Source organism: Oncorhynchus nerka, linkage group LG26 (assembly GCF_034236695.1).
Source record: "Oncorhynchus nerka isolate Pitt River linkage group LG26, Oner_Uvic_2.0, whole genome shotgun sequence".
In the NCBI taxonomy this organism is placed as follows: Eukaryota; Metazoa; Chordata; class Actinopteri; order Salmoniformes; family Salmonidae; genus Oncorhynchus; species Oncorhynchus nerka.
The window spans coordinates 28,575,822-28,600,713 of NC_088421.1; the positions used below are offsets into that span (position 1 = coordinate 28,575,822).

Genomic DNA, 24,892 nt, shown 5'->3' on the forward strand with positions numbered 1-24,892 from the left:
GCCCAAATATGGGCATCGGGAGCGCGCTTAATCCAGTGGTGGCGCGTTTTGGGGTCAATTTAACTCATCTATTTTGGGATGCACATCTGGCAGCAAGAATGCCGCTGGAAATCTGATATTGATGAAAGGAACAAGCAAGCCATGCTGCTCAGTGCTAATCAAACTATCAGTCAACTGTCTCTGGATTGGCAAAGAAAACTTTCTCCCACAGCAAGCTTTCATTCATTTCACAACTTGTTCTCAACCTGGTTAAATAAAAGGTGAAATATATGTTTTTTTGCATGACTTTTACATGGTTTCTTCAAGATCTAATACTTTATATTACATGAAAGGTAAACCAAACACTGAAATATAATGGTGCAGTTTCATATATGTTCATCCATGACAATGACAGACCTATGCCTTGTTCTATTAATACAGAAAGACCCGTTCAGACTGTGTTATTGTAATTTAGAGACGTTGTTTTGTATTCCATCAATCCAAAATCACACCTCTAGTATTTCCTGTCCTATCCTCCATCTGGACTCTTTGGTTCAATATGTCCCTGTCCAATATAAGTTGTATGCATCATTTCTAAGTCAAGGTCCAAATGGAACCAAGAAGCATTCATTTGATGAGCTGTGATTTGATTCACTTACTATGCACTCCCTTGCCCACATTCCATTTGGTGCTCTCACTTTAAAATGGTCCATATTCATTATTGCCAAAATCACCACAACAGAGTGAACAGACCTTTGATCATGTCTAATTACAGCAGGGAGCAAACCTATAATTTACAAGTCAATCTTGTCAGTGGTACAAATATTTGGGAAAAAAGGAGCAAGGTCACAAATCATTTGTTACAAACCTTTTATTAAGATAGTTTTTTTTTTAATCCATGTTGACATTTATCTTAATGATTTTTCTTTACAGTAGTTAATGTGCAATTACCTTGAATAATATTGGGTCACAGTTAAGGGGTTTCACAAAGTTATTGGCACTTGGAAAACAATGAGAACAGAATGAGCACTGGCACTACAGGGTCACAGAGGGCAAGGAGCAGGGGCAGAAACATTGGGGATGCTACTGCACTGGTTTCGATAAGCGGTTTGTGGGTATATACCTCATGCTGAGAGTGCACGACTAACAATCCAACTTCTTTAGTGCCTCTATGTATAATATACAGTATATATCTATACATATATTCATATTTATATATGTATATGTGAAAAAAGGTCCTTCTCCAAGCCTATATACACCACACTGGACACTGCCATTGTCCATCCTCTTGAGATGTGTGTGTTGGGGGAGGAGGGACATCTACCTGTAGGGATGGAGGATGGATCAGCTTGAACTGTCCTGTCCCACACAAACAAACATTCCTTTCTGTTCCTATAGTCTTGTGCTTCAGAGCTAAGAGAAGTAACCCTCTCCAAAACACACAAAACTGAACTTGGTCTGTGGGGGAAATACTGTCATCTGGTGGTAGCTCCAGTACCACATGTGAACAGCAGGATGGTGAACAAGACTGGATCTGACCTTGTCCATAATATCATGGGATCTGTTCAGCAGGGTGAAATCAGACCATGGTGTATAGGTTCAATAACAGGTGCAAAGTTTGTAATTCAGACCTCTATAGCACCACACACCCACACCTACCCACCCATCTCCCCAAAAATCATTCCCCCCAATAGACAAGAGACAGTACAGTGCCCTAGTCTTCCCATCACCTCCTGGAAGAACCTCTCATGGAACCCTCATCACAAACAAACAAAGAAAAAAATATACAGTTCTCTGTCTAGCTATCGGTGCTCTGTCTAGCTATTGTACAGTTATCTTTCTTTCCTTTTCAATTTTTTCTTCAGCAAGAAGTTGGTAAATCATTCACCACCTTCAATTAGTAGCATTTCTTTAAGGTCTTTACAGTACATGTTTCTTTAAAGAAAAAAGAAAACATTAGCAATACAAGAAAAAAAAGAAGAAAAAAACATACTAAAAATGAACATTCTGATGGAGAGACAGTCTACAGCCATGACACCTCTCTCCCTCCCTTCAGTCACACCAACTCAGTAGCACATTAGGCCAGTACTTTAAGACCAAAGCAACCATCCTCCTCCTCTGACCTGTAGGCCAAATGCATGCTGGGAGCTCACACACACACACACCAGTCTCCATGACGTCTCGACAACATGCGAGACCAAGTAAAAAATATATTTAAAAAACGGTCCTCTTTCATCGCTTCCACACTGTTACACAATCACCCTACATAGGAAATCGCTAGACGAGCGTAGAAAGAAAGTCAGCTCAACGGTCCCAATATTTACAACTGGAGTCATCCCAGTGCATCCCACATCCACAGATCTGAGACGCAGGCTATGTTCCAATACTCTCTAAATGCACCCTTCCTTAAGTCCGTTCCCTGAAGTGCTTACATCAAGGAAAGGGAGGAAGGATGCCACTTAAAAATATTTGAACAAGGCCATGCCTTTGCATGACCCTTGGGTTGATTCTCCACACAACACATCAAAACCTTTTATCAAAGGTGCAGGAAACATGGGTTCATCCCATTTAAAAAGGTGCTTCACCTCCCCTTTAACATATCCACCATTGTCCATCTTGGATTTACCAAGCGTGAGAGAGAGTTAAACAACAGCAATCAGGACAGAAATGTCATGCATAGAGTGGACCTGCTTTTCTGCCGTATGGAGAAAAGTGAATTGTGTCCGCTCTATACATCACTTTTCTATCTGAAGGTGTCTCACATCTTTTGGATTGCAAAGGTGTATGGAAGATGGTGTAGGTCATCGTTCACAAAGACAAGTGTCCCAGCAAAGGGAGTCTTAAACCAATCCAAAACACTACCAGGTGGAGGACACACACACGTAAAAGCACACTCACACACACGCACATCCACGTAAAGCGCACTCACACACATCAATCGCACAGGAACAAATATACGTTTCAGTCACATTCAAGAAATGAATACAAATGCTTGCTCTTGCACATATATGAGACTGTTTAAAACACACCAACATACTCCACCGGAATGCCAATCCCCCTGACCTCACCCCATCTCTCTTTGGAACACGTGTGTGTGTGTGTGTTACAACTCTGTCTCAAGCTGAACGACCTGCCACCTTTTAAACCCCCCATTCTACTCCCTCCTTCCCAACATCAACATAAGCAGGACCCACCCCTGCATATCCATGTTGATTAAAAAAGGCACATTCCATTATTCCAAATGTTTTCCGGTTGTTGTGTAATGATGTCAGTAGTCTGCTTCGGAGCAAGTCACTAACCAACAGAGGGGTTAGCTAGCTAGCACGATAGTTGCAGCAGTCCACCAGTCACTAACCAACAGAGGAGGGGTTAGCTAGCTAGCACGATAGTTGCAGCAGTCCACCAGTCACTAACCAACAGAGGGGTTAGCTAGCTAGCACGATAGTTGCAGCAGTCCACCAGTCACTAACCAACAGAGGGGTTAGCTAGCTAGCACGATAGTTGCAGCAGTCCACCAGTCACTAACCAACAGAGGAGGGGTTAGCTAGCTAGCACGATAGTTGCAGCAGTCCACCAGTCACTAACCAACAGAGGGGTTAGCTAGCTAGCACGATAGTTGCAGCAGTCCACCAGTCACTAACCAACAGAGGAGGGGTTAGCTAGCTATCACGATAGTTGCAGCAGTCCACCAGTCACTAACCAACAGAGGAGGGGTTAGCTAGCTAGCACGATAGTTGCAGCAGTCCACCAGTCACTAACCAACAGAGGAGGGGTTAGCTAGCTAGCACGATAGTTGCAGCAGTCCACCAGTCACTAACCAACAGAGGGGTTAGCTAGCTAGCACGATAGTTGCAGCAGTCCACCAGTCACTAACCAACAGAGGAGGGGTTAGCTAGCTAGCACGATAGTTGCAGCAGTCCACCAGTCACTAACCAACAGAGGGGTTAGCTAGCTAGCACGATAGTTGCAGCAGTCCACCAGTCACTAACCAACAGAGGAGGGGTTAGCTAGCTATCACGATAGTTGCAGCAGTCCACCAGTCACTAACCAACAGAGGGGTTAGCTAGCTAGCACGATAGTTGCAGCAGTCCACCAGTTGATTCAAGCTGTGCATTTTTACATTTAGCCGTGATTTCCGAGTAAGCAGTTTAGCTAGCATAGTAACGTCGCTAGCTCGCTAGCAAGCATAACATAGTCAGTCATCGATGTGAACAGCCACATAGGTAGGCTTCCTTGACAATTTCCATAGAGAAAAATGACAATAATAAGATAAGCTATATTGGATTGCCGCAGGTAGAAAGTGCCCAGTTCTGTCTTAAAAACAGATATTTTTCAGTTCAATAGTTTGTCAAAACAAAAAACTCAAAAGGTCCTACGTTAAGACTTTTCTGACCACTTTATCAATACCATATTTTTATGCAAAAATAGCACTTTTATTTATTTGCTTTTAAATCTTATTTTTCGGAGCAGGACTTTCTTTGCAAAAACAGCTGTTCAAAATACAATAAAACAGATTTAAAACCAATCCCTCTCTTTCTCTCTGTACACAACAACAGTTGTATAAATACATATTCAAAAAAATATGACCATCTTTTTCTGTTCCCCTTGGATTTCTTTACAATTACAGGTTGTACACCTGTAGTCCTCATCTCTGGATCCATGTTACAAACAGAGAAACGAGCTGTGATCAGAAAAGCTACAAGAAGAGAGACAGTACATTAAAACTGAGGGCATTTGTTCTGGTCACAGAAGGGTGTGGGGTTGGTGGGTTAGGGGTCTTTCTATCGCTCCCTCCCTCCCCTTTTCTCTTTCTCTCATTCTAGAGAGAAACTACAGTCTCTCATATCCATAGAGTAGTTATCTTTCTGTCGGTTTGTTTTTCCTCAAGAGGTTGGGATACAATCCTTCAGACTGACATTGTGCAATGCTGCTGACATCTACATTCAAAACCAGGGGAATGTGTTTTGATATGGAGAGGCAGGAATTTGGTTAATAAAACAAAAAAATTAAATTAAAAAAAATACTGCATCCCCACAAACCCATCACCCTTTCTCTACCCCCATACTAATATACAGCAGAAACCATATTGGAAGTTACGATTGCTTGGACTCTCGCTTTCAAAATTAAAGCATAACTTCCTGGTTAACATCCTGGTAACAACCCCTGTTTCCCCTAGCAACGTTTCAGAGTCACATGTCGTAGGTGGAGGATCAAAAGGCCAAAGGGTCAGGGGGATGGGCCACACCACCAGAGGAGAAGAAAGGAGTACAGGGAAATATAGGTATTCATCATCAGCATCGTCTTCTAAACACTTCTGTACTCCACCTCCCCATCTAAAACAAAGTGCCTCCGTCGCTGCCCACCCCCTGCAGCGACTCGCCGGACGAGCCACCCGTCTCGGCGCCCTCCAGGGAGTTGGGTTCAAAGGTTGGCTCCGCCCCTAGGGCGTCGGCCTCCATCTTGGCGTCGGGGAGGAAGGCGGAGTATGCGTCGCCCTCGGCCATGAGCAGCTTCAGCTTGGGGATCCAGCTCTTGCGGACGACGCGGCGGGCGTTGGTGCACATGTCCGCCGCGATGGCGTTCATCTCGCTCTCCTTGAAGCTCGTGGCGAAGTTCTGGCTGTAGACTGATGGAGGGAGGAGAGAGAGCGAGAGGGGAGGAAGGAATGAGGGAGGGAAGGAGGGGAATAGAGAGAGCAGAAAAGAGAAAAAGACCAGAGAGTTAGGATTGATGAGCCCAATCATAAATCAGCCGTTCATTTGTACTAACAAAAAGGCACTTGTGTTTTAGTGAAACACTCACATTTGACTGCGTGCAACACTCTGTTGTCCAGGGGCTTGCGGCTGGGGTCGTTAGTGGAGGAGCGGATTCCTGTTCCACAGCTGTTAGCCAGAGTATTCCTGACAGGGAGAGAGTATAATGATACCTTTATAAACATACAGACATCCATCAACTGTTAACACACACACACACGTCAGACGTATAGACACACACACACTTGTCAGACGTATAGACACACACACACTTGTCAGACGTATAGACACACACACACTTGTCAGACGTATAGACACACACACACTTGTCAGACGTATAAACACACACACACTTGTCAGACGTATAAACACACACACACTTGTCAGACGTATAAACACACACACTTGTCAGAAGTATAGACACACACACACTTGTCAGACGTATAGACACACACACACTTGTCAGACGTATAAACACACACACACTTGTCAGACGTATAAACACACACACACTTGTCAGACGTATAAACACACACACACTTGTCAGACGTATAAACACACACACTTGTCAGAAGTATAAACACACACACTTGTCAGACGTATAGACACACACACACTTGTCAGACGTATAGACACACACACACTTGTCAGACGTATAAACACACACACACTTGTCAGACGTATAAACACACACACACTTGTCAGACGTATAAACACACACACTTGTCAGAAGTATAAACACACACACTTGTCAGACGTATAAACACACACACTTGTCAGACGTATAAACACACACACTTGTCAGACGTATAAACACCCACACTTGTCAGACGTATAAACACCCACACTTGTCAGACGTATAAACACCCACACTTGTCAGACGTATAAACACCCACACTTGTCAGACGTATAAACACCCACACTTGTCAGACGTATAAACACCCACACTTGTCAGACGTATAAACACCCACACTTGTCAGACGTATAAACACCCACACTTGTCAGACGTATAAACACCCACACTTGTCAGACGTATACACACCCACACTTGTCAGACCTTTAAACACCCACACTTGTCAGACCTTTAAACACCCACACTTGTCAGACCTTTAAACACCCACACTTGTCAGACCTTTAAACACCCACACTTGTCAGACCTTTAAACACCCACACTTGTCAGACCTTTAAACACCCACACTTGTCAGACGTATAAACACACACACTTGTCAGACGTATAAACACCCACACTTGTCAGACGTATAAACACCCACACTTGTCAGACGTATAAACACCCACACTTGTCAGACGTATAAACACCCACACTTGTTGTCAGACGTATAAACACCCACACTTGTTGTCAGACGTATAAACACCCACACTTGTCAGACGTATAAACACACACACACTTGTCAGACGTATAAACACACACACACTTGTCAGACGTATAAACACACACACTTGTCAGACGTATAAACACACACACGTGTCAGACGTATAAACACACACACACACTTGTCAGACGTATAAACACACACACACACTTGTCAGACGTATAAACACACACACACTTGTCAGACGTATAAACACACACACACTTGTCAGACGTATAAACACACACACACTTGTCAGACGTATAAACACACACACACTTGTCAGACGTATAAACACACACACACTTGTCAGACGTATAAACACACACACACTTGTCAGACGTATAAACACACACACACTTGTCAGACGTATAAACACACACACACTTGTCAGACGTATAAACACACACACACTTGTCAGACGTATAAACACACACACACTTGTCAGACGTATAAACACACACACACTTGTCAGACGTATAAACACACACACACTTGTCAGACGTATAAACACACACACACTTGTCAGACGTATAAACACACACACACTTGTCAGACGTATAAACACACACACACTTGTCAGACGTATAGACACACACACACTTGTCAGACGTATAGACACACACACACTTGTCAGACGTATAGACACACACACACTTGTCAGACGTATAGACACACACACACTTGTCAGACGTATAGACACACACACACTTGTCAGACGTATAAACACACACACACTTGTCAGACGTATAAACACACACACTTGTCAGAAGTGTAAACACACACACTTGTCAGACGTATAAACACACACACTTGTCAGACGTATAAACACCCACACTTGTCAGACGTATAAACACCCACACTTGTCAGACGTATAAACACCCACACTTGTCAGACGTATAAACACCCACACTTGTCAGACGTATAAACACCCACACTTGTCAGACGTATAAACACCCACACTTGTCAGACGTATAAACACCCACACTTGTCAGACGTATAAACACCCACACTTGTCAGACGTATAAACACCCACACTTGTCAGACGTATAAACACCCACACTTGTCAGACGTATACACACCCACGCTTGTCAGACCTTTAAACACCCACGCTTGTCAGACCTTTAAACACCCACACTTGTCAGACCTTTAAACACCCACACTTGTCAGACCTTTAAACACCCACACTTGTCAGACGTATAAACACCCACACTTGTCAGACGTATAAACACCCACACTTGTCAGACGTATAAACACCCACACTTGTCAGACGTATAAACACCCACACTTGTCAGACGTATAAACACACACACACTTGTCAGACGTATAAACACACACACTTGTCAGACGTATAAACACACACACTTGTCAGACGTATAAACACACACACTTGTCAGACGTATAAACACACACACGTGTCAGACGTATAAACACACACACACACTTGTCAGACGTATAAACACACACACACACTTGTCAGACGTATAAACACACACACACACTTGTCAGACGTATAAACACCCACACACACTTGTCAGACGTATAAACACCCACACGTGTCAGACGTATAAACACACACACTTGTCAGACGTATAAACACACACACTTGTCAGACGTATAAACACACACACTTGTCAGACGTATAAACACCCACACTTGTCAGACGTATAAACACCCACACTTGTCAGACGTATAAACACACACACACTTGTCAGACGTATAAACACACACACACTTGTCAGACGTATAAACACACACACACTTGTCAGACGTATAAACACACACACACTTGTCAGACGTATAAACACACACACACTTGTCAGACGTATAAACACACACACACTTGTCAGACGTATAAACACACACACACTTGTCAGACGTATAAACACACACACACTTGTCAGACGTATAAACACACACACACTTGTCAGACGTATAAACACACACACACTTGTCAGACGTATAAACACACACACACTTGTCAGACGTATAAACACACACACACTTGTCAGACGTATAAACACACACACACTTGTCAGACGTATAAACACACACACACTTGTCAGACGTATAAACACACACACTTGTCAGACGTATAAACACACACACACTTGTCAGACGTATAAACACACACACACTTGTCAGACGTATAAAACACACACACTTGTCAGACGTATAAACACACACACTTGTCAGACGTATAAACACACACACTTGTCAGACGTAAACACACACACTTGTCAGACGTATAAACACACACACTTGTCAGACGTATAAACACACACACTTGTCAGACGTATAAACACACACACTTGTCAGACGTATAAACACACACACTTGTCAGACGTATAAACACACACACTTGTCAGACGTATAAACACACACACTTGTCAGACGTATAAACACACACACACACTTGTCAGACGTATAAACACACACACTTGTCAGACGTATAAACACACACACTTGTCAGACGTATAAACACACACACTTGTCAGACGTATAAACACACACACTTGTCAGACGTATAAACACCCACACGTCAGACGTATAAACACACACAGACACGTCAGATGTGTGAGAGAGAGAGACACACTAACCTGTCGAAGAAGGCAGCCAGCAGCCTCCTGAGCAACACCTTGTGCCTGGTCCCTGCACTCACATGACAGTTCATCAGCTGGGCTCGAGATATGAACACACACGTACCTGCAGACACACACATTAGTGAGAATCATCAACAAAAACAAACACACAGAATAGTGTCACCATGGACTACTCCAGACACTAGCCCTATTGAAATCCTACACACACAAACCTGGATATACCCCTCATACACCATCTGTAAAACACACACAGACACGTCCTGTTTACACACACAATATCAAAGAACACACACACTGAAACATAGACCCAAACACCCATCCTGGGTCTGACTCGGCATAATAAACAAACAAGCAGCAGGCCAAACAGATGGGAATACTTGACTGTAGTCCACATGTAGACTGAGTGTGTACTCTAGGACAAGGTGGCAGTGGAACGTAACATAGGCTCCCAGAGAGGCCTCCACGTGGCTAATATTAACCACACTTACACGCCTCATCTCTTACATACAGTCATCTCACAGTAAGGACCACTCTCAGTGTACTGCAGAACCAGGCCACGTCCCATTTCACTAGTCATGTAAGGACCACTCTCAGTGTACTGCAGAACCAGGCCACGTCCCATTTCACTAGTCATGTAAGGATCACTCTCAGTGTACTGCAGAACCAGGCCACGTCCCATTTCACTAGTCATGTAAGGACCACTCTCAGTGTACTGCAGAACCAGGCCACGTCCCATTTCACTAGTCATGTAAGGATCACTCTCAGGCCACGTCCCATTTCACTAGTCATGTATGGACCACTATCAGTGTACTGCAGAACCAGGCCACGTCCCATTTCACTAGTCATGTAAGGACCACTCTCAGTGTACTGCAGAACCAGGCCACGTCCCATTTCACTAGTCATGTAAGGACCACTCTCAGTGTACTGCAGAACCAGGCCACGTCCCATTTCACTCGTCATGTAAGGACCACTCTCAGTGTACTGCAGAACCAGGCCACGTCCCATTTCACTAGTCACGTAAGGATCACTCTCAGTGTACTGCAAAACCAGGCCACGTCCCATTTCACTAGTCATGTAAGGACCACTTTCAGTGTACTGCAGAACCAGGCCACGTCCCATTTCACTAGTCATGTAAGGACCACTTTCAGTGTACTGCAGAACCAGGCCACGTCCCATTTCACTAGTCACGTAAGGACCACTTTCAGTGTACTGCAGAACCAGGCCACGTCCCATTTCACTAGTCATGTAAGGACCACTTTCAGTGTACTGCAGAACCAGGCCACGTCCCATTTCACTAGTCATGTAAGGACCACTCTCAGTGTACTGCAGAACCAGGCCACGTCCCATTTCACTAGTCATGTAAGGACCACTCTCAGTGTACTGCAGAACCAGGCCACGTCCCATTTCACTAGTCATGTAAGGACCACTTTCAGTGTACTGCAGAACCAGGCCACGTCCCATTTCACTAGTCATGTAAGGACCACTTTCAGTGTACTGCAGAACCAGGCCACGTCCCATTTCACTAGTCACGTAAGGATCACTCTCAGTGTACTGCAGAACCAGGCCACGTCCCATTTCACTAGTCACGTAAGGACCACTCTCAGTGTACTGCAGAACCAGGCCACGTCCCATTTCACTAGTCATGTAAGGACCACTCTCAGTGTACTGCAGAACCAGGCCACGTCCCATTTCACTAGTCATGTAAGGATCACTCTCAGTGTACTGCAGAACCAGGCCACGTCCCATTTCACTAGTCACGTAAGGATCACTCTCAGTGTACTGCAGAACCAGGCCACGTCCCATTTCACTAGTCATGTAAGGACCACTCTCAGTGTACTGCAGAACCAGGCCACGTCCCATTTCACTAGTCATGTAAGGACAACTACTACAGTAGACTATAGTATACACTAAGAGTACCAAACATTATGAACACCTTCCCGAATATGGAGTTGCAACCCCCTTTTGGTCAATTTGTCAGGACAAGGGGTCAAACGTGTTCCACAGGGATGCTAGCCCATGTTGACTCCAATGCTTGTCACAGTTGAGTCACGTTGGGTGGTGGACCATTCTCGATAGACACAGGAAACTGTTGAGCATGAAAAACCAAGCAGCGGTGCAGTTCTTGACCCAAACTGGTGCCCCTGGCACCTACTACCATACCCTGTTCAAAGGCACTTAAATATTTTGTCTTGCCCATTCACGCCCTGAATGGCTCACATACACAATCTATGTCTCAAGGCTTAAAAATACTTGTTTAACCCGTCTCCACCCCTTCATCTACACTGATTGAAGTGGATTTAACAAGGGACATCAATAAGGGATCATAGCTGGTCAGTCTGTCATTGAAAGAGCAGGTGTTCTTAACGTTTTCTACACTCAGTACACCGCTTATACCCCATCTTCATTTGATCACTCTGTTTTGCAGAGAAGATGCAAACTAGTGTATTCAAGGTTTAAAAAGGCTTCCATTTTAACATTTCAGACTAGATTCACCCTAACGGAAAATCTTTCAACCCCTACAACATGTCCATTCATTATAATCATCATAATAATTCACATTTCCTGTTGCTGCAGGATTAAGATAGCACATCTTTAACAAGGCCACATTCCACTTCGGTCCCTAGACCCTTCTCTGACCCTTCTCCTACTCCAGTTCTGAAATGACAGAATGGATCCACACACACTGACCTGAGACAAGCTCTAGTTTCTCTGCGGGGTCCCCCTCCTCGTATAGTTTGGGGTGGCAGCGGTTGCCTATCTGTGTGATGAGCTCAGCGGGGAGAGACGAAAGGTCCTGGCGACCCCGCATACGACCCCGGGTCTCTGAGTGGTCCGGCAGGGCCTCCACACGCTCACCAGCTACCAGAGGGAGAAAGACGTGTTAGATCTGCCTGGTCTGACCTTTATATACACACACACACGACCCCGGGTCTCTGAGTGGTCCGGCAGGGCCTCCACACGCTCACCAGCTACCAGAGGGAGAAAGACGTGTTAGATCTGCCTGGTCTGACCTTTATATACACACACACACGACCCCGGGTCTCTGAGTGGTCCGGCAGGGCCTCCACACGCTCACCAGCTACCAGAGGGAGAAAGACGTGTTAGATCTGTCTGGTCTGACCTTTATATACACACACACACACGACCCCGGGTCTCTGAGTGGTCCGGCAGGGCCTCCACACGCTCACCAGCTACCAGAGGGAGAAAGACGTGTTAGATCTGCCTGGTCTGACCTTTATATACACACACACGACCCCGGGTCTCTGAGTGGTCCGGCAGGGCCTCCACACGCTCACCAGCTACCAGAGGGAGAAAGACGTGTTAGATCTGTCTGGTTTGACCTTTATATACACACACACACACACACACACACACACGTCGGTACCTGCGGCACCCACATTGAGCATGCTGTACATGTTACAGATCTGTCTGGTCTGACCTTTATATACACACACACACACGTCGGTACCTGCGGCGCCCACATTGAGCATGGTGTACATGTTACAGATCTGTCTGGTCTGACCTTTATATACACACACACACACACACACACATCGGTACCTGCGGCGCCCACGTTGAGCATGCTGTACATGGTGTACATATTACAGATCTGTCTGGTCTGACCTTTATATACACACACACACACACACACGTCGGTACCTGCGGCGCCCACATTGAGCATGCTGTACATGTTACAGATCTGTCTGGTCTGACCTTTATATACACACACACACACGTCGGTACCTGCGGCGCCCACATTGAGCATGGTGTACATGTTACAGATCTGTCTGGTCTGACCTTTATATACACACACACACACATCGGTACCTGCGGCGCCCACGTTGAGCATGCTGTACATGGTGTACATATTACAGATCTGTCTGGTCTGACCTTTATACACACACACACACACACACACACGTCGGTACCTGCGGCGCCCACATTGAGCATGCTGTACATGTTACAGATCTGTCTGGTCTGACCTTTATACACACACACACACACACACGTCGGTACCTGCGGCGCCCACATTGAGCATGCTGTACATGTTACAGATCTGTCTGGTCTGACCTTTATATACACACACACACACGTCGGTACCTGCGGCGCCCACATTGAGCATGCTGTACATGTTACAGATCTGTCTGGTCTGACCTTTATACACACACACACACACACACATCGGTACCTGCGGCGCCCACGTTGAGCATGCTGTACATGGTGTACATATTACAGATCTGTCTGGTCTGACCTTTATATACACACACACACACACACACACACACACACACACACATCGGTACCTGCGGCGCCCACGTTGAGCATGCTGTACATGGTGTACATGTTACAGATCTGTCTGGTCTGACCTTTATACACACACACACACACAGACACACATCGGTACCTGCGGCGCCCACGTTGAGCATGCTGTACATGGTGTACATGTTACAGATCTGTCTGGTCTGACCTTTACACACACACACACACATCGGTACCTGCGGCGCCCACGTTGAGCATGCTGTACATGTTACAGATGTGTCTGGTCTGACCTTTATACACACACACACACCGGTACCTGCGGCGCCCACGTTGAGCATGCTGTACATGGTGTACATATTACAGATCTGTCTGGTCTGACCTTTATACACACACACACACACACACCGGTACCTGCTGCGCCCACGTTGAGCATGCTGTACATGGTGTACATGTTACAGATCTGTCTGGTCTGACCTTTATACACACACACACACACACACACACCGGTACCTGCAGCGCCCACGTTGAGCATGCTGTACATGGTGTACATGTTACAGATCTGTCTGGTCTGACCTTTATACACACACACACACACACACACGTCGGTACCTGCGGCGCCCACGTTGAGCATGCTGTACATGTTACAGATCTGTCTGGTCTGACCTTTATACACACACACACACACACACACACACACACACACACACACACAGACACACGTCGGTACCTGCGGCGCCCACGTTGAGCATGCTGTACATGGTGTACATGTTACAGATCTGTCTGGTCTGACCTTTATACACACACACACACACACGTCGGTACCTGCGGCGCCCACGTTGAGCATGCTGTACATGGTGTACATGTTACAGATCTGCCTGTACTGCTCCTCCGTCTGCTCCTCCGTCACCTCCTCCTCTTCCTCCTCGTCATGGTAACTGATAGGCGAGTCACTGGTGTAGGCGCTCATCGTGCCCGGGCTGGCGCCCTCCGATGCCACGTTGCCCATGGAGACCACACTCCCGTTGGACCCGCTGCCGTGACCCCCGACCCCTGATCCTATCCCCGCCCCGCTGGCCCCCATCCCCATGGCCAGTGCCAGCGCCCCCGAGCTCTGGATGGCACTCCCTCGCACAGACTCCTGGGAAAAGCGGGCGGCCTTCCTGGATCCGCCTCCACCGGAGCCCCCTCCACCCCCGTCTCGGCTGCTGCCGCCCTCCCACAAGCGCTTGGCCACAGGAGTGCACACCACCGAGTAGGGCGAGACTTCTGATTGGTTGCCCTGCTGCTCTGTCTTCACCCGCGTTACGAGGGGGAGGGGGGTAAGGCAGGAGGCGGGGCGACTGCCAGTCCCCGTGGCAACAGTTTGAGTGACGGGGCTCTGGGGTTCGGAGGGCGGAGCCTCCTCGGCTTGCAGGCCCTGGGAGTCACAGCTGGGCGAGGAAACCTGGAGGAGGAATATGGAGAGAATACATTTATCAATAGTTTATTATGGAAATATAAATATACTGTATATGCAAATACTTGCAATGATTGTGATAAGTGGTTGTTTACACATCTCAGTTGAGTGTACTGTCGCTCTGGAAACGCCTGGTAGAGTTCTGCTAAACACGTTCAAAATCTATCAGGGTTTCTGAACATGTGGCGCTGGACACTTGATCAGCAACATCTTCATTGACCGGACATTTGAGAACATTTACCGGACACATTTGCATTTGGTGCATAGCGTGATTAGGGCGTCCACCCACGGTGCTCAGAACCACAGCAATCACATTTAGAATACGGTCATTCATATTCACAGAACATGCAAGTCGAGGATGCAACGATGTGCGGTCCTTCTGATGTGCACTTCAAACACATTTACTTTTCCTCAGCCAACAAGATGAGTAACCAACAGCAAAATCACTAGCCTGTGTCAATCTACTTTAGTAGAAATGTTTAGGCTACCTATTCTATTGGTCAGCTTGTTGAGAATAAATAGCCTATTTCAAACAGACTCTGGGCCAGTTGTGGGCCGATAGAGCCCAAATTCATCAGTAGGCCTAAGCTACATAAAACGCAATGAGTCTGAGGCAACAGATCACAACGTTTAGCTTAAAATGTCGATAAACTATTATTTCTTCACATTATAAGCGCAGTACTGTGCACAAGGCAGTAGGCTATGCACGAATGTTCGTTCCATAACGCAATTAGCAGGAAAACACCATTATCAAAAGGGCACTACACATGCGAGCGGTTTCATGTAACAGATGAAAATATCCGTTATAAATTTGGAACGAGAGATCTAATAGGCTACTTTGAAGCAACATAAGACATGCCGAAATGTGTATTAAAACATTCAGGTTTCAAAAAATTAAGTATATGTTTTCAAAATGCATACTGCCTCCAGCTCATTGCAAAGTGGTGTGTGACGCGCTGATGAAGCCTGCCTTCTGTTGCCGTTTGACACAGCGTTCAAAGCAACTGAGAAATCTCTGATTTCTGACTTCAGTGCGTTCAAGACAACTGGGAACTGGGGAAAAAACAAGCTCTGACTGGGAAAAAACAAGCTCTGACTGGGAAAAAACAAGCTCTGACTGGGAAAAACAAGCTCTGACTGGGGAAAAACAAGCTCTGACTGGGGAAAAACAAGCTCTGACTGGGGAAAAACAAGCTCTGACTGGGGAAAAACAAGCTCTGACTGGGAAAAAACAAGCTCTGACTGGGAAAAAACAAGCTCTGACTGGGAAAAAACAAGCTCTGACTGGGAAAAAACAAGCTCTGACTGGGGAAAAACAAGCTCTGACTGGGGAAAAACAAGCTCTGACTGGGGAAAAACAAGCTCTGACTGGGGAAAAACAAGCTCTGACTGGGGAAAAACAAGCTCTGACTGGGAAAAAACAAGCTCTGACTGGGGAAAAAACAAGCTCTGACTGGGAAAAAACAAGCTCTGACTGGGAAAAAACAAGCTCTGACTGGGAAAAAACAAGCTCTGACTGGGAAAAAACAAGCTCTGACTGGGAAAAAACAAGCTCTGACTGGGAAAAAACAAGCTCTGACTGGGAAAAAACAAGCTCTGACTGGGAAAAGAGTTTTGAACAGTCACCCAACTCGGAATTCCAACTCAGGAAATCAGGCCTCTTTCCAGAGCTCCGACGTTATAATTTGACCTCGTATTTTAAGATACTGTACATACAAACATATAGTACACACGTACCAATTTACTTCCACTAAATTATGCAGATTACCTAAATTATGCAGATTACCCAATAGACAGATAAGCATGACCAGTCAAATGTATTTCCATCAATAAATAGCCTAAAAAGCATTATTTCGCAATTGGATTTTCTCTTCTCCCTAGCAGTTGGCCGACGCAAATGTTATTTATCTGCATTATTTTTTTTATACGGACAAAAGCAAGCTATTATAGGCTAACAGAAACCCTGGTATGTATGTGTGTATTATTCTAAGACCTCTGAATAAAGAGCACAGCATAACGGCACAACCTGTGGTCACTGTGTGTGATTGTGATGCAGGACAAGGCTCCCCTTTGAAGGAGGCCTCCTATCCTTAAAGGAAAACTCCACCCAAAAACATTATTTTGGTCAAATGTTTTGCAGCCGGTATCACATGATGCAAAATGCGTCATAAAGTCTGTATTTCTGTATTTTGAAAGTTATCTTTCTTGAAAAGTTGATTGCTGACATGCAAAACCTTTCTGGACTATATCAACAATGGACAAATGAAACAAATATCAAAATATCGTTTTTTGGGTGGAGTTTTCCTTTAAACATGCTTGGGTTGTTAAAAAGGCTATATAAAACCCATGTATTATTACCTTGAGGAAGAACTCTGTGCCCTTCTCCATGATCTGCTGGATCTGCAGGAAGCCTGCGGTGTACATGAGGAGGAACTGGTCTCCCACTGTCATGCTGAGGCGGCCTGTGTAGCAGAAGGCCAGGATCTGCTGGAAGCTCTGGGGCTGGACGGCCGGGGGGAGCTCCACCACTGTGGGGGTCTTGGAGCCGCTGCCTCCCCCAGTGCTGAACAGGTCCCGGAAGTAAGAGCTGCTGGCCGCAAGCACGGCACGGTGAGCCTGGAGGAGAAGGAGGGAGGAGTAAGAAGATTCTATAGAGTTATGAGTTATATAAGGAATGTTTCCTTTGTTTGAACGATGCATTTATTTTAAAACTGTGTGGATGATCTTTTGGGAGGTGCAAAATGTCATGATTCTGATCATTCAGATGCTGATTCAGTGATTCGATTTTCTCTGTTATTTTTCTAACATCAATAAATGTTGACCAATAATGGCAAGTCATGAAGGGCAACGGGATAATAAACTCATAAAAATCAATCCGTTACCGCCGGGATAGACCGATAGATAAATAATGGGTCTTGCACATCAGAACACTAAAAAACTAAATGTGCATTATAGTACACAATCTACGCAATTCACACAGTAATATCCCACCTTGAAGGCGTGTCCCTTGACGACCACGGAGACATCGCAGTAGAGCCCCTGGAGACGCTGCTCGTTCAGACACTCCAGGACGTTGTTGCCAAAGTTAGGAATCGCCATCTGAAGGGTCTGGGCCATGGTGCGCTACGCACACCACCACAGGGTCTGGAGGGAGAGAGATATCAGAAACATATTTTAAAAGAGGCAATTAAATCAGTTACCAATCTTCTGCATGAGGCTGACCCGTTTGTCCCCAACCTAATGAAGCAACAAACAGTAATGCCCTGTACTTAACCTATATCATGGATTCCGGCACCATTGGTACAATGAACAAAAATATAAATGTAACATGTAAAGTGTTGGTCCCATGTTTCATGAGCTGAAATAAAAGATCCCAGGAATGTTCCATACTTACAAAAAGCTTATTTCTCTCAAATGTTGTGCATAATTTTTGTATGTCTCTTAGTGGGAATTTCTCCTTTGCCAAGATAATCCATTCACCTGACAGGTGTGGCATATCAATAAGCTGATTAAACAGCATGATTATTACACAGGTGCACCTTGTGCTGGGGACAATAAAAGGCCATTTAAAATGTGCAGTTTTGTCACACAACACAATGCCACAGATGTCTCAAGTTTGGAGGGAGTGGGCAATTGGCATGTTGAATACAGGAATGTCGACCAGAGCTGTTGCCAGATAATTGAATGTTCATTTCTCTACCATAAGCGGTCTCCAACGTCGTTTCAGAGAATTTAGCAGTACGTCCAACCAGCCTTACAACCGCAGACCACATGTAACCACGCCAGCCCAGGACCTCCACATCTGGCTTCTTTACCTGCGGGATTGTCTGAGACCAGCCAACTGGACAGCTGATGAAACTGAGGAGCCTTTCTGTGTGTAATAAAGCCATTTTGTGGGGAAAAACTGATTGGCTGGGCCTGGCTCCCCAGTGGCTGGGCCTGGCTCCCCAGTGGGTGGGCCAATGCCCTCCAAGGCCCACCCATGGTTGCACCTCTGCCAAGTCATGTGAAATTCATAGATTAGGGCCTAATGAATTTATTTCAATTGACTGATTTCCTTATATAAACTGTAACTCTGTAAAATCTTTGAAATGGTTGAGCTCATATTTATGTTCACTATAACAAGTAACATGGTACTAGTGGTGCATGTTACAATCAATGAGAAACCACTAAGAAGGAGGGCCTAATTATCAAGCAATTTAACTATTATTACCATATCATTTCTAAGGACACCAGGTAAATAGAGGGCTGTAAAATAAGGCCCAACCATAGCACCCATCATACGGAGAGGAAATCCTATCAGCTCATCACTGACCTTAACACTAGCAGACAGCACCCATCATACGGAGAGGAAATCCTATCAGCTCATCACTGACCTTAACACTAGCAGACAGCACCCATCATACGGAGAGGAAATCCTATCAGCTCATCACTGACCTTAACACTAGCAGACAGCACCCTCCAATGGATAAAACATGTTTAGTAATGATAGCCATTTGGAAGCAACTGAAGTGAACCTAACACTTTCATTTGTCATTCAGACAAAGTAAACCATTTTACAGTGTGTTTTGAGCAGAAAGGAGACCCTTATAATACTGTTTGAAAAGCCTACTTTTCCATATGTAGCAAATGTCAATGCCCATACACACATACACACGTCTTATTCTGAAAAGTGAAAGCATATCACTTCTATCTGCTATTTATATAGGCCTGAAACTGTCTAAAACCAATTCAGAGATGTTATTTGATTGTAAAATGTGTGTTTACATCTGTGTAAATATCCTACTCCTACAGTACTACAATGTGGGTTTGTTTGAATTGCCCATAACCTATTCTCTCAAGCATACAACAACCTAAACCTGCAGCCCTCTAATATTTCATAGGCCTATGCTCTAAAGTCAATAGAAATGAAAGGTCTGTCATTCCTCTCGACAACATCATATAGGATGGTGTGTGTGGATGAAGAGGAGGAGACAAAGACAGTGAGCCACTCTGAACTATTAAGATGCACCCTTAAAAGGTTCAGTGTAAGCGCCTCCTCTCCCCTCCCACTATCTCTGAAGCTCAGCACAGACATCCACCTCAGCTAACCCCATAACAACCATAAACAGCACAGACATCCACCTCAGCTAACCCCATAACAACCATAAACAGCACAGACATCCACCTCAGCTTACCCCATAACAACCATAAACAGCACAGACATCCACCTCAGCTAACCCCATAACAACCATAAACAACACAGACATCCACCTCAGCTAACCCCATAACAACCATAAACAGCACAGACATCCATCTCAGCTTACCCCATAACAACCATAAACAGCACAGACATCCACCTCAGCTAACCCCATAACAACCATAAACAGCACAGACATCCACCTCAGCTAACCCCATAACAACCATAAACAGCACAGACATCCACCTCAGCTAACCCCATAACAACCATAAACAGCACAGACATCCACCTCAGCTAACCCCATAACAACCATAAACAGCACAGACATCCACCTCAACTAACCCCATAACAACCATTAACAGCACAGACATCCACCTCAGCTAACCCCATAACAACCATAAACAGCACAGACATCCACCTCAGCTTACCCCATAACAACCATAAACAGCACAGACATCCACCTCAGCTAACCCCATAACAACCATAAACAGCACAGACATCCACCTCAGCTAACCCCATAACAACCATAAACAGCACAGACATCCACCTCAGCTAACCCCATAACCCCATAACAACCATAAACAGCACAGACATCCACCTCAGCTAACCCCATAACAACCATAAACAGCACAGACATCCACCTCAGCTTACCCCATAACACGGGTAGGGGGCCACCCATACTGAATGTGTCACTGTCAACTAGTCACTTTTCATAAAAGCATCCGATTCGCTAACTGATGCTATAGGCCATTATTGCATCCATTACACATGCATGTTCTAGCATGCATCTATGCACCCACACGCAGTCACCTGCTTATAGACTACACACACACACACACCATTGACGGGTGGATACTATGTGGCAGCATTAACAGACCGTTAGAATCTTCTCACCTAGTGAAACACAAGATTCACAAGAAGTCTGACTAACATATTAAAGGTGAAGTAAGCAGCCCAACATATAAGCCTTGCTTTGGGATCCAGCCAGCCACACTGGTAAAAGAAACACCGTCTTTGTCTCCATCCCTCTCTCTTATGCCCTCTCGCAAAAACACAGATGTGCACTCACACACACCAACGCAAACAAACACACACACATTCACACACACACACTAAACAATACTGCCTGTTTACAGTTTGGCAGGACACACACACAGAATAGAATAAAGCCTGGGTGTGTTTGTGGAGTTTGCACTGAGAGAGCGACCAAGGAGGGTAGGAGAGGGGCCTGAACAAGGGCTGTGCCCAGCAAAGGGGTCATGTCAGGCACAGCAGCCAGGTTAGAGGGCAGAGGAGGAGAAGTCCAGTTCACCCTCACATCTCATACCGAGCAGTGGAGTCAGTCACAGAACTAGGTCACACAGTGTCAACATAAGTGCCAGTCTTTTCACAGGAGCCTCAAGAATGTTTTGCCAGCATTTAAAATGCAGCCACAGCTTATGTGATGTTGTGATGGACCAAGGACCGACATATTTGTGATCTTATAGAAAGTAAAAATATTTTCCACTTTATCCACACTCCTAGAAGATAGTCTGAAAACACCACCTGCTAAATGAATTTAGATTGCCTTACAGATTATTAGAGAGGGTTGCATGGGTGGTGGCCAGCAACATGCCACCCTGCATCCCACTGTTGGCTTGCCTCTGAGGCTAAGCAAGGTCCTGGTCAGTCCCTGGATGAGAGTAGAGGGCACTACTGCCTCTGGTCGAAGGAGATCCCAATGCCCCAGGGCAGTGATTGGGGACATTGCCCTGTGTAGGGTGACATTTTTCAAACGGGACATTAAGCAATGACTCTCTGTGGTCACTAAAGATCCCATGGCACTTATTGTAAGAGTAGGGGTGTTATGTTAACCCCAGTGTCCTGGATACATTTCCAAACTGGCATCACCAGCTTTCACACATTCACACCTCCCCTCTCCTCTTTAACAATATCCAGGTCATTGCTTTAAATTAGAACGTGTTCAGTCAATTTACCTGGTAAAATAAGGGTAAAAAAAAATAAGGTGCTGGCACAACTATTTTATAGGCATTTCCTGGTTTCAAAACCCATGTCTACTGTAAGGATATAGCTTGCCTGCTATAAATTTATTTTATTTATTTTTTATTTTATTTCACCTTTATTTAACTAGGTAGGCAAGTTGAGAACAAGTTCTCATTTACAATTGCGACCTGGCCAAGACAAAGCAAAGCAGTTTGACAGATACAACGACACAGAGTTACACATGGAGTAAAACAAACATACAGTCAATAATACAGTATAAACAAGTCTATATACAATGTGAGCAAATGAGGTGAGAAGGGAGGTAAAGGCAAAAAAGGCCATGGTGGCAAAGTAAATACAATATAGCAAGTAAAACACTGGAATGTTGCCTACACTCAATGCAACTATCAATTCAATGTTTACTTTTCTTATTGAAGGGCTACTGACCATCATTGAAATACATTATTCATCGTTTCAATGACTTCACGTAGCATGCAAATTGATATAGGCATGCTCAAATTGATCACATCGAAAACTGTTCCCGAACCACATTCATTAAATACCAATTAAATTAAACAGTTCAAAGCAAACCTCTTAAGTGATAGCTAGCTGTTACTAGCTACAAATTGTATCTCCAGCGAGTTGCGTTTTGACCAGGATACAAGATCAAACCGCGGCGATAGCTGTCTGTGTACCGAGGTGACCGCCGCGCCGTGTGCCAGTCTGCCCGCTCGGAGTGCTCCACTGGCACGGTCCGGGGGGCGACAGAGAATGGCAGTGACTGCAGCAACACGCGATCCAGGAGCGCCACGGCGTTTGCCAGCTGTCAAAAAAGTATACGGATATAATAACGAACTTTAATCAGTTTGAAAAGGTCCACATCTTTCGCTTTTAGTCCCGTCTTTCATTGCAATATACGCATCCCATCCGCAGGCCTGTGAATCGGGTGCCTGTCAGGACTAGCTAAGCTAGCTAAACTAGCAAGCTAACATAGCACTGCTAAAATATTTTGGGTTCGCCCCAGCGCACCATCCACCTCATGCACTCAGACAACCGCACAGTATCCGCTGCTTCCGCGATTACCCACGAATTAAAAACAACCGATTGTCACAAACTCTATCGATGAGGTTGACAGTTGTCCCACGGTGTCAGCTATCGATTCCAAATCGTATTTATTTAAATATTTTGGGGATGGGGAAATGACTCCCACTGCTATACTCCATTTTACCGACATCAACAGGTCATCTCAGGACACGCAGCAGCTGAGGGCGAGCCAGACGGAACCAGGGCGGCACAGAACAGGGGTGTTTCAAGTCGGTAGACAAGACATATATTTAACCACTTCTCACCAATGTGATAGATGGCCAAAATATTTGTCTCTGAAACTTACAATTATTTTAATCGTTTAGCTCACGTAAATTCTTACAATTGACGGTACATAAAAATATTTGATCGTGCACTGTAAAAAGTTTTCGATCATATGCCGAGGAGAAAGTAGCCACAAAGGCATGTGGGGCTCGGAAGTCGCAAACCGGTGAGGTGTTTAAAGTTTGTGATGGAGCCATCCTCTTACCAACCCATCCCCCATCGCACACCTTTCCCAAAACAATAGTTTTACCCCCACGAAACATTCCGAACCCATCTGATATCTGCCCCAACCCGCGGTGCCAACTAGGGACACCGGTCTAGCCCCGGTGTCGTAGCCCACCGCCCCAGCATCCTCGTACGACCCCAACAGACATCCTCATTCTCCAGCAGATACTCACCCCCTAGCTGGGAAACTGATCCAAAGCGTTTCAATGGAGGATTCGATAGCCCTCTCCCCGCAATATCTTGCTACAGGCAGCCATTCGTTGTGAGCAATGGCGAGACGCCGATCGCAGAGCTATCGAGGGCGGAACAGTGTCCCAGGGGATTGCGGAGCTCCGAGTCACCGATCGCGCAGAACAGAAAGACAAGCATGACGCGCTCATCATTCAATCGCATGATCGTCTCAAGCACAGCCTCAATTTGGGGAGACCTATCCCACGGCGTGATGTGTTTGCGCATTGGCACAGCAGCGTGCAGAAACCGCCTCTCTCCCTTCTCCCTGTGCTGTGTGTGAGATAGAAATGGGAAAGGAAGCTGTGTGTGTGTGCGTGCGTGCGCTTGTGTCTAGACTACATTAATTTAGGTGAACCCAGTGCGTGCAAATAATAAATAATCATGCCTGCAAATAACGGGTACGGGGAATCAAATAAAAACACATTTTGCTTAGAGAGAGATGGAGCCCTGAGTTCTACCATTGCATGGCTGAGTTGGACCTGCTC

The 24,892-nt window shown here is 45.4% G+C and overlaps 1 protein-coding gene across 2 annotated transcripts; it reads right to left on the bottom strand.

Moving 5' to 3' along the window:
* Positions 1 to 832: 832 nt before the first annotated feature.
* On the bottom strand, positions 833 to 24,518 carry LOC115103526 (nucleus accumbens-associated protein 1-like). 2 transcript variants are annotated; one of them, XM_065010349.1, is made up of 8 exons: positions 23,175 to 23,829; positions 18,413 to 18,565; positions 17,780 to 18,037; positions 14,788 to 15,409; positions 12,394 to 12,564; positions 9,703 to 9,808; positions 5,782 to 5,879; positions 833 to 5,605 (listed from the first exon to the last, which is right to left on the bottom strand). In XM_065010349.1, the coding sequence occupies exons 2-8, from the start codon at positions 18,536 to 18,538 to the stop codon at positions 5,313 to 5,315; spliced, it is 1,674 nt and encodes a 557-aa protein (XP_064866421.1). In that variant the 5' UTR covers positions 18,539 to 18,565; positions 23,175 to 23,829; the 3' UTR covers positions 833 to 5,312. The 2 variants fall into 2 exon arrangements, with proteins under 2 accessions (XP_064866421.1, XP_064866420.1); XM_065010348.1 differs by lacking the exons at positions 833 to 5,605; positions 5,782 to 5,879; positions 9,703 to 9,808; positions 12,394 to 12,564; positions 23,175 to 23,829 and adding an exon at positions 24,350 to 24,518 and having other exon boundaries at positions 14,056 to 15,409.
* Positions 24,519 to 24,892: the final 374 nt, after the last annotated feature.